Raw genomic sequence first — 13,620 nt, 5'->3', positions numbered from 1 at the left:
TCGTTCTTGTCTCGGCCTCGCAGGGGGAGGGGAGGGGGGGGGTCCCGACCCCCCTCCCTCCTGCTCGGCCTCGCGCTACCGCATTGTTGCGCGCTAGGATTTGACAGGACGCAATGAGGTTATTCTGTTTCCACGCCCACCGCACGCACCCTAAACCCTAAAAACTCTAATATAGATAGTGGGATCATGGATGTGATGGACTCGCCTCCGCATGCGACGATGCGGCATGCCGCGTCGTCGCCTACTCCGGCTCATTCCTTTCTCGGCCCATACTTGGGCTAATCCCATGATTGCTCACGAGACAAAAGTCTAAAAAAACATCCGGAGAATTAAAATTACAAAGAAAACCAAACAAAGAAAATATAGAGCATCATGCACCTTCGCCTTCCAATGCGGAGTGCGATATCCAAAACCAGAAGTTCAACCATTAATAAAAAACAAGTCCATATCCTACTGAAGATAGTGCCTGTGGTCCAGCTCCACACTTACACACTAGTTACAACAAATTGCAGAAGAAATCTACTAAGGGTTTTTGATTTCTGGAATGTAATCTGTCCTGAAATATCAATGTCAAAAAGATGAACCTGCATTCAAGAAAAGTTTTGCTGTGACATAAAAAACCAAGAAAGAAGCACCTGAGGAATAATAATGTTTAGTGTCGAAGAAACAAAATGCACAAGGTGTAAGTTAACTAATCAAATGTTCTAAATAAAGGTAAGTTCAAGTTGTAAAAACACAGAAGTTTGGCGTTTTGAAAAAACATCAAATGAACATGTAGAAAGACAAATTACACAGAAGCAAAAATCTTGTAAGTTCACGTTAAACACAAACTGAAGTTCTACCACTGTTTGAAGTATGCAAACATGTTACATAAAAATAAGTAAGGTATGCATGCATATTTGGGAATAATCCCATAGTTGCCACGGAACAAACTAAAACCCAAATTAGAAAATTGAAAATTACAAAAAAATAGAGCGCGATGTTGCACCACCTTGCAATGTGGAAATCAGAAAGTTCAATCACTGGTACCATAGAAGTCCAATTACTACCACAGAATGTGGATGATCCAAAAAACTAGTCCCGAAGACAGAATAAATATAAAAAGGATGATTTGTGTATCTATGGACCAGATCCACATTTACATATATGAGTACTTTGAAAAACAAAAAAAACCTACACAAATTTTTTATAACAACACCAACCGAACAGATCGTATTGCAGCATCACCCAAAAAACATGCATCAAAACGAGGGAAGTTCAAGCACAAAAGCTGCAGAAGTCCAACTCTGTAACATAGACAGTAGAATCAGTGGAAAAAAACGCATTATCGAATTTGCTTTTCAGATTTAATCACTTGGGTGACTACACCTTCTCAGTCCGTGACCTCGAACGATATCCTATTGCGCCCTGACATCAAAACGATAAATCAACCAAGCTGTCTCATTGAAGAACCAAAACCAGCACGGGCCGACACGAGATCCAATCGCCCAATTTCAGGGGCGTATTCGCCTGCCCGATCGAATTAACAACCCATGAACGGTCCAATCTCACTACTGCAATCAAATCCGCCCTCTATATATTCAAATAAAAATAACAAATCCACAGAAGCCGCAGAACCACTCCCGCGGACGAAGAACACAGAGCCTGAAATCAAATCAGTTGAAATTAACGACAAATTGTCCACGAAACTCGCACTTACACCAAATTACCATCATGTTGGAGGTTCTAGAACATCCACTGAATGCATTAAACTTATAAACAGACACAAGTTCAGCCGCCCCGAGAGTGAATCCGCCAAAATACAAAATTACGAATCAAAACGAGCATTTAGATGCAGTTATGAGTATCTGGATTACAGTCACATCCCAGACAACACTACTGACCGGAATAATTCGCGGGGGAAGCCACGATTGCGAAGATAGCCCGAAGGTCGGGTTCGTACACAGGGAAGTTCAGCCGCGTTATATGGGAAGTTCAGGTTGTGATCAAAATATTATTCTGATCCCGTGATCAGAATAGTGTTTATGTATGTATATATATATTTGTTTAGCCAAATTCCAAACTACTACTAATCGTTACAATAACAAAACTGGTCGTTATGTTAGAGGATTCCCATACGAATCTGATTCGTGGAAGATAAGAACCTCAACTAGGTATCGGACGTCCGTTGGACTTCTTCCTTTGCAGCGCGTCAAAATGGCGAAACTCTTAATTTTGCCCGAGTGAACCACGCAGCCGCGTCCTATCTGTAGTTTTGTACTACTCCCTCTGTCCACCTCTCCACTTGTATTTCACGGGTGCGAGGAGTGAGTACTTGTTTCTTGGGGGCTGTTGTTGCCTCCCGCTTGTCTGTGATGCCAAAAACTTAGGCGGTGTTGATGTGTTTTGGTTGTATGTCATGACTATTGGGTTCGTTAATGAAATCGAGGGAAAGATCCCTTTTCTTTCAAAAATGCCCTTATACTTTCAAAGCTCTGAAAATAAATCCCCCGTCTCCTTCCTTCCTTCCCCTCCCATCGCCCGCACTGCCATGGCCAGCCATCATAGCCAGCCATCTCCAGGAGTAGCTCCTGCAACGCCCACGAGCAGTTCCCGCACCACTGATGAGCCCACCACCCAGGAGCCCGCTCACGAGAGCAAGTGCACCATCACATCCAAGAGAGGGCCAGGAGTTCGCAGGAGCACCCACGGCGACCAGAGCAAGTGCCGGGCACCGTGACACTGATCCAAGGGCACCATCGCACGGAGACACCACCCAGGAGCATCACTGCGCCAACGGTGATCAAATGGAGACAGCTTGTGCACCCCACAACAACCAGGGGATCACCGGAGCACCACATCAACCACCACCGAAACCCTAGGTCACCAAGAACCCAAGGGGTTGGGGCGTGGAAGAAGCAGTCTATCGTGACTGAAAGGCAGAATGGAGCGAGGGGAGTAATTTACGAAGGGCTACTACTAATTGGAGCCCACTAACTGGCCTCGTTCATCCATAGTAGTAGCGCGGGGTGTTCTACCTGCACTATAGCTAGTAGTAGCGCCATTCTTACACCCCGCGTACTATTACTGCCTGTCCGAGGGGGGAGGGGGTGGGGTTGACAGTGGGGTCCACATAGTAGTACCGCGTGTCTACTATACCTGCGCTACTACTATGGTTCACCTGTAGTGCAGAGTTTGCACATGTGCTACTACTAAGTAGCAGTAGCGCACGTCAAATAAACACCAGTGCAAAAAACACTATACACTAATTGGTGGCCCCACTACTAAGTGGTTACCTATAGGGATATAGGGATTTCCTATCAGTGGAAGGACTGATGTTCAAACTATAAAGTGAGGACATCATGCTTAGGAGGTTGATTGTTGGAGTTAATCACGAGTAGGTATTAGAGTCCAGTACGGAATTGTAGCCCTTGCCGAGTCGGCTGTGTATAGGTAGGATAGATAGTACTATTTATGCGTGTACGTGGTTCCCCATGTAACATCAGATCAAAGAAACAAAACATAGGATGTGAACGAACCTATGATTAGATAGTTAGGAGGATAGTGGTATCTCTATCCCATCAGACTTGACATTGATGATCGTATTTTCCTGGATTCCGGCGATGTGCATTCGGTGGGAGGAGGCGTTTCCATCAACTATCGTGACTTTGTCAATTTAAAAAATGATGTGCCGGCTCTGCCTCATGAAGGTGTTCATAAAGGTAGGTTGTGTGTGCATGCTTCCATAGGGTTTCCGACGAAAAGCACTCTTGAGAGCAACGTGCGACGTAAGAGTCGGGCCTGGAGCTAACAGGATCTACCACACCCAGGAACATTTTAAATTTGATCAACATTATAAAATTCTGCATCATTCAGCCTGGAAGACTAAAACCTTGGGATAATTAGGTGTCACGGGAAGCTTGCTATGTTTATGACACCATGTTTTATTGTAGAACGAACAGGGAAACCGAGAAGCCCGGTCTGGAGACATTCGGAACCGAGAGAATCATCCGCGGTATACCAGGTATGGAGAGGAGCGCTCTGGGGGCTATGATTTAGATCCTAGGGTCTAGATGCAGATCTTGTAAGTTATGAACCATCAAATATCTCGCCGGAGAACCATTTGCTCATGACCAAATGCAGGTCTTTGATTTGGACAAGCGATTTGTATCTGGACAATGAAAAAGTTGGCACAGTTTTGTTGTAAAACACTTGTGTTTATAAAAATAGCCATCAAGATTTTGGACTCTCAACCAAAGGGGTTTGGTGAGAAAAATACTGCCATAACCGTCCAGATTTCGGACAATGGAAGTCAAGTGTGCCTCTCATAATGTGCGTACACTTGGAGCCACACAGAAAGGAATGGTGTATGGCTTGGATCCAATGCAAACCTGTTCCATCTCACATATTTTTAACAACAGTAATGTTGCTAGATCAGCTCAACCAACAAAGCTGCCACAAGGCTTGTTCCTAGACAAACTGATGTACTCCCTCCTTTCCAGTTTATAGGGCTTATCTTAAAATCTTTGTTTTTTTATTTTATAAGACTCAATTTGGTTGTTCATCATTACAAGTTCAGATTCTAAGGTGCATTAAATAATTGCATGCAAGTATTAAGAAAAAATTGACCAATGCATGTACTTTATGCATGCATGTATTGTAATTAATACATTGGTAAACATAAAATTTTGAGGAAAACAAAAGCATTAATTGGATTCTTTTGCAAATTACAAAAAAGTATTCCACCACTCATCATCTACCTTGGTTGGTAAATTTTTTGAATTGAGCCCTATAAACTGAAAAGGAAGGAGTAGAAGTTTCAAATAGTACAAATAAAAATATAACAAGTTAACAACTCCCATCTTCAGGGACTCTGACACCAATTCTCCTCCAAATATCTTTGACAGATAACAAAAGTGAAGTAACCATCGAACATTCCATCTTACACGGTAGATCATATCTCATAAAATATGTAACAAAATTAAGTTGTTGTCGCTATGCTCTCCATGGCCGCCTCAAATTGCTTGCCGCCTGATGGATCTCACCCCAGAGCAATCTCGCCGCTGAGAATCCGTAAAACTTCTCTCTCTTCTTTGTACTCCCTCCGTCCAAAAATACTTGTCATCAAAATGAATAAAATGGGATGTATCTAGATGTATTTTAGTTCTAGATACGTCTCTTTTTATCTATTTTGATGACAAGTATTTTCGGACGAAGGGAGTATATTCCAGTAACATACTTCCTTTATCAACAAAAACTCCTCTCTTCTTCGAATTGCATGGATGAATGTCGTCCATCACTAGCTTTGGGTACACGTATGTCACTTAGGCCTGGGAAGAAAATATGAAGACATAATAAGCATAAATAAGATGTCATGGGAATAATACCAGCGACGAGCGTATGATCAATAACCATAGGAAAGCAGAACACACGTCGTCATAGAGAAAGCCAGCTACTGCAATAGTATTCTGCAACTTTTTTAATTAAAAGCATCGATAAATTATAGAGCCGTACTATCCTTTGACATGCTTAAGGTTAATTTGGTTGTGTACGATTCAAAATAAGCAGAAAATGTTAAATCCAAATTAAAAATGTTGTACTGTTACTGTAACAGTACACGTCCTACTGGTGTATATCGACTGTCGGTCACAACATGTTGTGTCGGCTCAGTATCTTGGAAGTGCTCTTTAGGGATAGGGTGTGTGCGTGCATTCATAAGGGTGAGCATATGTGTGTTTATGTGGGCATCTATGTTAAACAAAAAAGAAGGGTAAGACTGACAATACCATTACGCCAGCTCGAAACTCTTCTTTCACTTTCCACTCGGGTGATGGACCTCCTGTTAACGTATACGTGTAATCTTCTCCTTTGTTCCTACAAGCTCAGACAAGAAATGACGATGATAGTTAACCAAGTAGTATAAAGTATTCGCCCAGATGCAGAGGCCGGGGGTTATTCTCTTTTTCTAAAAAAAAAGTAGTATAAAGTATAGCGATGTGTTTACTATTATGCACGATTAGTACGTACCAATGCTGGTGAGAGCAGCATGTCAAGATATGACATACAATGCTACGAGGGCCTTGTGTTCGGCCATTTATGCTACACCGATCCATAGCTAATGACCAGGTGCGACGACCGATGTTGTATTGCGCAAAACGGTGCTTTTGTGGACGGAAATACACGATAGTATTAGCCTTCACCATAGGAAATGCCCTGGAAGAAACACAGATACTCCTTGGTCCCATGAAGATAGCGTTTTCTCCGATGTCTGTCATCGGAATGAACTTTCCCAAGACAAGGTCAGCGAGCCTATAAACCGTCATATGGGATAGTTGATCATCGTCGTGTGCAACCACTAAGATCTCCGAGCCATACTCTACCAGGTGGCAAGCCTGTAGGGGTTTCTCTATCGGGCCTGTGAAGATCAACTTTGGTGGGTCTTGATAGTGGCATACGTCCATCTCAAAAATCCGAGGTGCACTATTCGTATCATCGAAGAAGGCCGGAACATCGTATATCTTTCCGTGTAATGGCAGAGGTCCATTGATATATGACCCTGGGCATGTCCAACTTAGCATCGTCCATTGCGTATCTAGAGAGGTAGCAACAGCCCCACAAAAATACAAATTGAAGGTAATCAAAATAGTGACAGCTCCTGCAACAAAGGAAGCACTAGTAGAGATGTATCTCATCGTCTTGATCTCGAGGGGCCAAGCTCCTCCCTCGGGCTTCTGCGAGACCAGGGTGGTGAGCCGTGGAAGCTCAACGATGTCACCGGTGAAAGGGTGGAGGAGACGGACGGCTGTGTCTTCATCCCTCTGGAGGAGGAGTAGGCCGTAGACCGAATCAAGAATACAATGGTTGGTAAACAGCGGGAGGCGGACACGGACAAAGACACCTGAGTCTAGGTTGAAGAAGCGGACATAGTCACCCAGCCCGGGGTGTCCAGGATAAAGGCCACGGCCCTCGGGGAACATCGTCCAGCGGCGCGGGTGGAAACGTGGATCAACGACGCCCCGGCCACGCGGGCAGAGAGTCTCTGATCGCCATTGCACACAGACAGCACGGAAACGGACGTAATCCAGTAAATCGCCGGCCAGCAAGCGCGACGCGACCAGCCGAACCAAATCTCCTTGCATCGTTTCCCAGCAAACCCTAGGGCTCCGGGTTGCCGGCGGCAGCGGGGGAGATATGCATCTTTGTTTTCCTGAGATGGTGGCATGCATCTTGCGCTTAGCTATCGCCGATCAGATCTTCCAAGCGGCTGGTTTTGTAAGCAAAATCGTCTAAAGCGACCACGGAATCGGCGCCCGCTCAAGAGTTTCGGGGGCCAATGCAAATCGGTCTACCATGCATATATACTCGCCTCTGTATATATGATGGTGTAGCCAATTTCTAAACTAATCGTTACAATAACAAGACGAATCGCTATGTTGGAGGATTCCCATACGAATCTGTTTCGTGGAAGATAAGAACTTGAACTAGGTACCGGACGTCCTTCGGGCTCCTCCCTTTGCAGCGTGTCCAAATGTGAAACTCTTTATTTTGCCCGACTGAACCACGCATCCGCATCCTATATAGTTTTAAAATCCGGACTGGACCGGCGGTCCAACCGGAAAAATCAGAACCAAGGTTTCATCTGGTTTTTAAAGGTGGGTCCGACTTTAGCAAAAAACTAGCTAAATACTGTTGGGTAAACTTCAAAGTTCAGGTTTAGGGTTTTAGGTATCGATAGGTTTCAGTTTCGTCAGTAGTTTCAGTTTCGTCAGATAAAGCCCGAGCTGTGACTCGGTTTCTGTTAGAGTTTTTAGCGGCGCCCGGACCCGATCGTGGGATGGCACGAAAGCACGGTCAAGACGCCATGGCGGGCGAAGCGCGAGGGGCGCTGGGATGGCGGCGTCCACTACTCGCACTAGCTCCGCGTTTCCGTTGTAATTGGCTAGCAAACTCTGAATAAAGCGAAGAAAGCAGAAAAGCTGCAGTAAGTTCGCAGCGCAAAACAAGCCTCTCTCCCTCTCTCGCACCCACTCTAGTAGAACTCCGGTGATCGCCGGAGACAGAGGCGTCGAGGTCTGCCTGACATTTGGTATCAGAGCCCCGTTGCTCAATCACCTGTGGAGATGGCAGGACCTGACAGCCCAGGGAAGACTATGGTGGATTCAGGGAATAGCGGCGGCGGCGGCGCCATGGTCGTGCATCAGCGCGTCGTCCGCGACACCGGCGGGGCCTGGCCCATGCTGACGCGTACGGACTACGCGGACTGGGCCCTCCTGATGCAAGTGATGCTGGAGGCGCGCCAACTCTGGGTCGCCGTCTACGACGGGACTCCGGAGCGAGACACAGATCGCACGTCAATGGAGTGCCTGCTGCGATCGGTGCCGCCGGAGATGACGTCCACGCTTGCCGCCAAGCCCACGGCGAAGGACGCCTGGGGCACGATCAAGACAATGCGCCTGGGCGTGGCACGCGTTCGAGAGGCCAAGGCGACGACCCTGCGCTGCCAGTACGAGGCGATCAAGTTCAACGACGGCGAGAGCATCGACGATTTCGGTATGTGTCTATCTTCTCTGGTAACTTAGCTTGAGCTCCTTGGTGACAAGATCGGCGAGCCCGCCGTCGTCCGCAAGTTCCTCTCGGTCGTTCCCAAGGCCTACTCGCAGATGGCGTGTGCGATCGAGACGCTGGTCGACCTCAACACTCTGGCGCTCGAGGAGCTCATCGGGCGGCTGAAGGCCGCCGAGGAGAGGTACGCTCTGGACGGCACTCCCTCCGGGGGTGATGGCGGTGGTGGCAAACTGCTCCTCACGGAGGAGGAGTGGTTCGCGCGCCTGAAGCTGCGTGAAGGGGACGGCTCGTCCGGCAGCAACGGCCGTGGGCGTGGGCGCGGCAAAGGACGCGGCCGCGGACGCGGCGGTCGTGGCCAGAACGGCGGCCGTGGCACCAGCAGCGGGGACAAGTCCAAGGACACCTGCCGCTACTGTAAGCTGGTGGGGCACTAGGCGCGCGAGTGCAAGGTCCGCCTCAAGGAGCAGGCGAATCTTGTCCAGACCAGTGGTAAGGACGAGGAGCACAGCCTGCTGATGGCCCAAACTTGCGGGCTCTCCGACCACAACTCCGTCAGCACGAACGCCGCGCCGGTCCACATCGTCGAGGATGCGGTTCAGGCTCACCTCGGGCATGAGGGGAGCGGCGGGGCCGGAAGCGGCGTGTGGTACTTGGACACGGGCGCGTCCAACCACATGACCGGCGATCGCGCTGCCTTCGCCGAGCTCGACACGGCTGTCACCTGCACCGTCAAGTTTGGTGATGGCTCGGTCGTCAACATCTGCGGTCGGGGGACCATCCTGCTGGCGTGCAAGACCAGCGAGCACCGCGCGATCACTTGGGTGTACTACATCCCGCGCCTGCGCTCGCACATAATCAGCCTGGGCCAGCTCGACGAGAGTGGCTGCCAGGTGCTGATCCAGGATGGCGTCCTGCGCGTGCGCGACCGGGAGCGTCGTCTCCTCGCCAAGGTACAGAGACCGCCAAATCGTCTGTACTCAGTTGCGCTACGAATTGCGCAGCCTGTGTGTCTTGCAGCGCACAGCGGCGGCGACATGGCGCGGACCTGGCACGCGCGCTACGGGCATCTCAACTTTGACCCTCTGCGCAAGCTAGCGCACCAGGACATGGTGCATGGCCTGCCCGTGGTTGAACATGTGGATCAGCTCCGCGACGCATGCCTGGCGGGCAAGCAGCGGCGCTCCCCGTTCGCACAACAGGCCAAGCACCGTGCGCAGGAGCGGCTGGAGCTCGTGCACGGCGATCTCTGCGGGCCGATCACGCCGACGACCCCGAGCGGGAAGAAGTACTTCCTCCTGCTGGTGGACGACGCCACTAGGTTCATGTGGCTCGTACTGCTCGCAACCAAGGACGAGGCCACAGGAGCAATCAAGCGCGTGCAAGCCCTCGCAGAGTCTGAATCAGGGCACAAACTGCGGACGCTGCGGATGGACCGCGGCGGAGAGTTCACGTCCGGCTCGTTCACGGCGTACTGCGCCGAGCTGGGTGTCAGCCGCCACCTCACCGCCCCGTATTCACCGCAGGAGAATAGTGTGGTGGAGCGCCGAAACGAGACGGTGGTGGGCATGGCCCGGAGTCTCCTGAAGGCCAAGGGCGTCCCCGGCGAGTTCTGGGGCGAAGCGGTCACGACGGCGGTGTTCCTGCTGAACCGTGCACCCACCAAGAGCCTGGACGGTGTGACGCCATTTGAGGCATGGCACGGACGCAAGCCGAACGTGCATTACCTGCGCACCTTTGGGTGTGTAGTGCATGTGAAGTACACGCGCCCTGGACTGAAGAAACTCGACGATCGCAGCTGGCCGATGATCTTCGTCGCCTACAAGCACGGCACCAAGGGCTACAGGGCCTATGACCCAACAACTAGGCGCGTGCACATCACGCGCGACGCCGTGTTTGACGAAGGGGCGCGCTGGGACTGGACAAGACAGGAAAGTGCCGACACATTTGTGGTCGAACACCTGGTGTGCACAACCCCAGGGGCGACAGATGGGGAGGGTGCAGCCACCCCGTCTTCGATCACACCACCAGCATCCCCAGCGCCATCAACTGCAGCTTCGTCAACTCCAGAGCCGACAACTCCAACCTCTGTCAGTCCAGGAGGGGTGGAGCTAGTGTCGCCACCGACGTCATTCAGCAACAATGTGCTCGACGCGGCAGATGACATAGAGCGCGAGCACCGTTTCCGCACCTTGCAAAACGTGCTAGATTTTGGCCCGGCGGATGATCCAGACGAAGAGCTACATCTGCTGGCCGCTGAGGAGCCAAGCTCGTTCACCGAAGCAGAACAAGAAGCAAGTTGGCGAGGCGCCATGATTGAAGAGTTGAACTCGATCGTGGACAATGGCACATGGCAGCTCACTTCCCTCCCTCCAAGACACCGTGTCATTGGCTTGAAGTGGGTCTACAAGGTCAAGAAGGACGCGCACGGGGAGGTACTCAAGCACAAAGCTCGGCTCATGGCGAAGGGCTATGTACAGCAGCACGGCATCGACTACGACGAGGTGTTCGCACCAGTGGCACGCCTCGAGTCAATACGGATGCTGCTGGCACTCGCGGCAGACGCGGGCTGGGCCGTTCACCACATGGACGTCAAGTCAGCGTTCCTGAACGGCGAGCTACAGGAGGAAGTGTATGTGCAGCAGCCACCGGGGTTCGTCGTCGCCGGCAAGGAGCATCTTGTCCTGCGACTGAACAAGGCCTTGTACGGACTGAAGCAGGCTCCCAGAGCGTGGAACACCAAGCTAGACACGTGCCTGAGCAAGCTGGGGTTCACGCGCTGTCCGTCAGAGCACGCTGTGTACGCACGGGGCACGGCGACCACACGTCTCATCATGGGCATGTACGTGGATGACCTGGTGGTCACCGGATCCGACACAGAAGAGATCACCAAGTTCAAAGGAGAGATGCATAAGCTATTCAAGATGTCTGATCTAGGTTTGCTAAGCTTCTACCTTGGAATTGAAGTGAAGCAGACAGAGGATGGCATCGTCATCTCACAAAGCGCGTACGCACGCAAATTTCTGGAGAAGAGTGGCATGGCTGGCTGCAAACCTTGTCACATCCCCAAGGAGCCTCGCTTCAAGTTGTCAAAGGAGAGCACAGCGCCACTGGTGGATGCGACGGAGTACCGCAGTGTCGTCGGCAGCCTGCGTTACCTAGTGCACACGCGCCCTGACCTGACCTTTTCTGTCGGGTACGTTTCGCGCTTCATGGAGGCGCCAACTGAAGAGCACCGCACCGCTGTCAAGCACATCTTGAGGTACATCGCCGGCACTCTGCATCTGGGCTACAAGTATGGCAGAGGAGACGGTCATCTTGAGCTTACTGGTTACAGCGACAGTGACCTTGGTGGCGATGTGGACACGCGCAAAAGCACCTCCGGGACCCTGTTCTTGCTCGGCGGAGGGGTGATAACCTGACAGTCGTAGAAGCAGAAGATTGTGGCACTCTCGAGCTGCGAATCGGAGTATGTCGCAGCAACCACAACAGCCTGTCAGGGAATCTGGCTCGCACGCCTGCTCGGCGAGTTCAGAGAGAAGAAAGAGAAGACAGTGAGACTCAAGGTCGACAACAAATCCGCAATCTCTCTGGCAAAGAATCCTGTGATGCACGACAGATCAAAGCACATCGAGCTCAGGTATCATTTCATCAGGGATTGTGTGGAGACGAAGAAGATCGAACTTGAGTATGTGGCAACAGAGTTTCAACTTGCAGACATGCTCACCAAGCCCCTTGGCCGTGTTCGACTGCAACAGCTGCGCTCAAGCATCGACATGATCGAGGCAACACCCTGAACGATCAGTTTAGGGGGTGATTGTTGGGTAAACTTCAAAGTTCAGGTTTAGGGTTTTAGGTGTCGATAGGTTTCAGTTTCGTCAGTAGTTTCAGTTCCGCCAGATAAAGCCCGAGCTGCGACTCGGTTTCTGTTAGAGTTTTTAGCGGCGCCCTGACCCGATCATGGGATGGCACGAAAGCACGGTCAAGGCGCCATGGTGGGCGAAGCGCGAGGGGCGCTGGGATGGCGGCATCCACTACTCGCACTAGGCCTGCGTTTCCATTGTAATTGGCTAGCAAACTCTGAATAAAGCGAAGAAAGTAGAAAAGCTGCAGTAAGTTCGCAGCGCAAAACAAGCCTCTCTCCCTCTCTCGCACCCACTCTAGTAGAACTCCGGTGATCGCCGGAGACAGAGGCGTCGAGGTCTACCTGACAAATACCCTGCATTGCTACAACATGAAACAGTACTGGAGACGGACAACGTGTGACAGTTTGTTGTCGGTCGTCTTCGTCATCCTCGAAGGCAAGGTTGGAGCCCTCGTCTGTCAGCGTTTAGTCGTCCTCGAGCGCGAGATCATCGACGTCTTCCTATAGCGTCCATTGTCATTGTCCATGAATGTCTTGGTAGCCGTCAGCTTATGGATGTTCTGGAGCTATGTTGGAGGATTCCCATAGGAATCTGATTCGTGGAAGATATAAGAACTTAAACTAGGTATCGGACGTCCATCGAGCTCCTCCCTTTGCAGCGTGTCAAAATAGGGAAACTCTTCATCCCCCGACTGATCCACACACACGTCGTAACAACCTAAGACCGACGCTTCAGATGCCTTCCATGTATTTCGAGTTTCGTCGGGTGATTTCTTTTGTTTGTTACATTCATCATTGCATCATTTGCATTGTATCATGTCATCGTTACCAACTTAAATGTTTTCTCATGAATAAATTGCATGGATCTCTAATCCATTTAAATTGAGGGAAATGCACATGGTGATTTCTCTTTAAAACATATTCAAGGGAGCTATATTAAAAATATTTCATTAATTTTGGAATTAAGCGTAACACACCTGCAAAATAATCCCATGTCTTTTCTGCTGCGAGTCTACCTCCAAACTTTGTCGATAATTCTTTTGTCTCACATCCAAGCTCCACCAAAAATCTGAACATTTTTGGGACCTTCCAAACACTCACTTCTTATTTAAAACTCTTTTGAATGTAATTCAAATGAGGTTGCATTCAAACCCTTCGACACGTCTCTTCGCAAGTTTTCTAGATCAAGCGCACTTTGGTGAGCTCAAGAAAAT

The 13,620-nt window shown here is 49.9% G+C and overlaps 1 protein-coding gene across 1 annotated transcript; it reads right to left on the bottom strand.

The window, feature by feature from the left end:
• Positions 1–4,771: 4,771 nt before the first annotated feature.
• LOC123082780 (uncharacterized) lies at positions 4,772–7,352 on the bottom strand. Its single transcript, XM_044505029.1, has 3 exons — positions 6,007–7,352; positions 5,766–5,853; positions 4,772–5,309 (listed from the first exon to the last, which is right to left on the bottom strand). The coding sequence occupies exons 1-3, from the start codon at positions 7,203–7,205 to the stop codon at positions 5,304–5,306; spliced, it is 1,293 nt and encodes a 430-aa protein (XP_044360964.1). The 5' UTR covers positions 7,206–7,352; the 3' UTR covers positions 4,772–5,303.
• Between the last annotated feature and the right edge of the window lie 6,268 nt (positions 7,353–13,620).

The sequence above is a fragment of the Triticum aestivum genome, chromosome 4A (genome assembly GCF_018294505.1).
Source record: "Triticum aestivum cultivar Chinese Spring chromosome 4A, IWGSC CS RefSeq v2.1, whole genome shotgun sequence".
Lineage (NCBI taxonomy): Eukaryota > Viridiplantae > Streptophyta > Magnoliopsida > Poales > Poaceae > Triticum > Triticum aestivum.
This window is presented reverse-complemented; position numbering and strand designations above follow the sequence as displayed.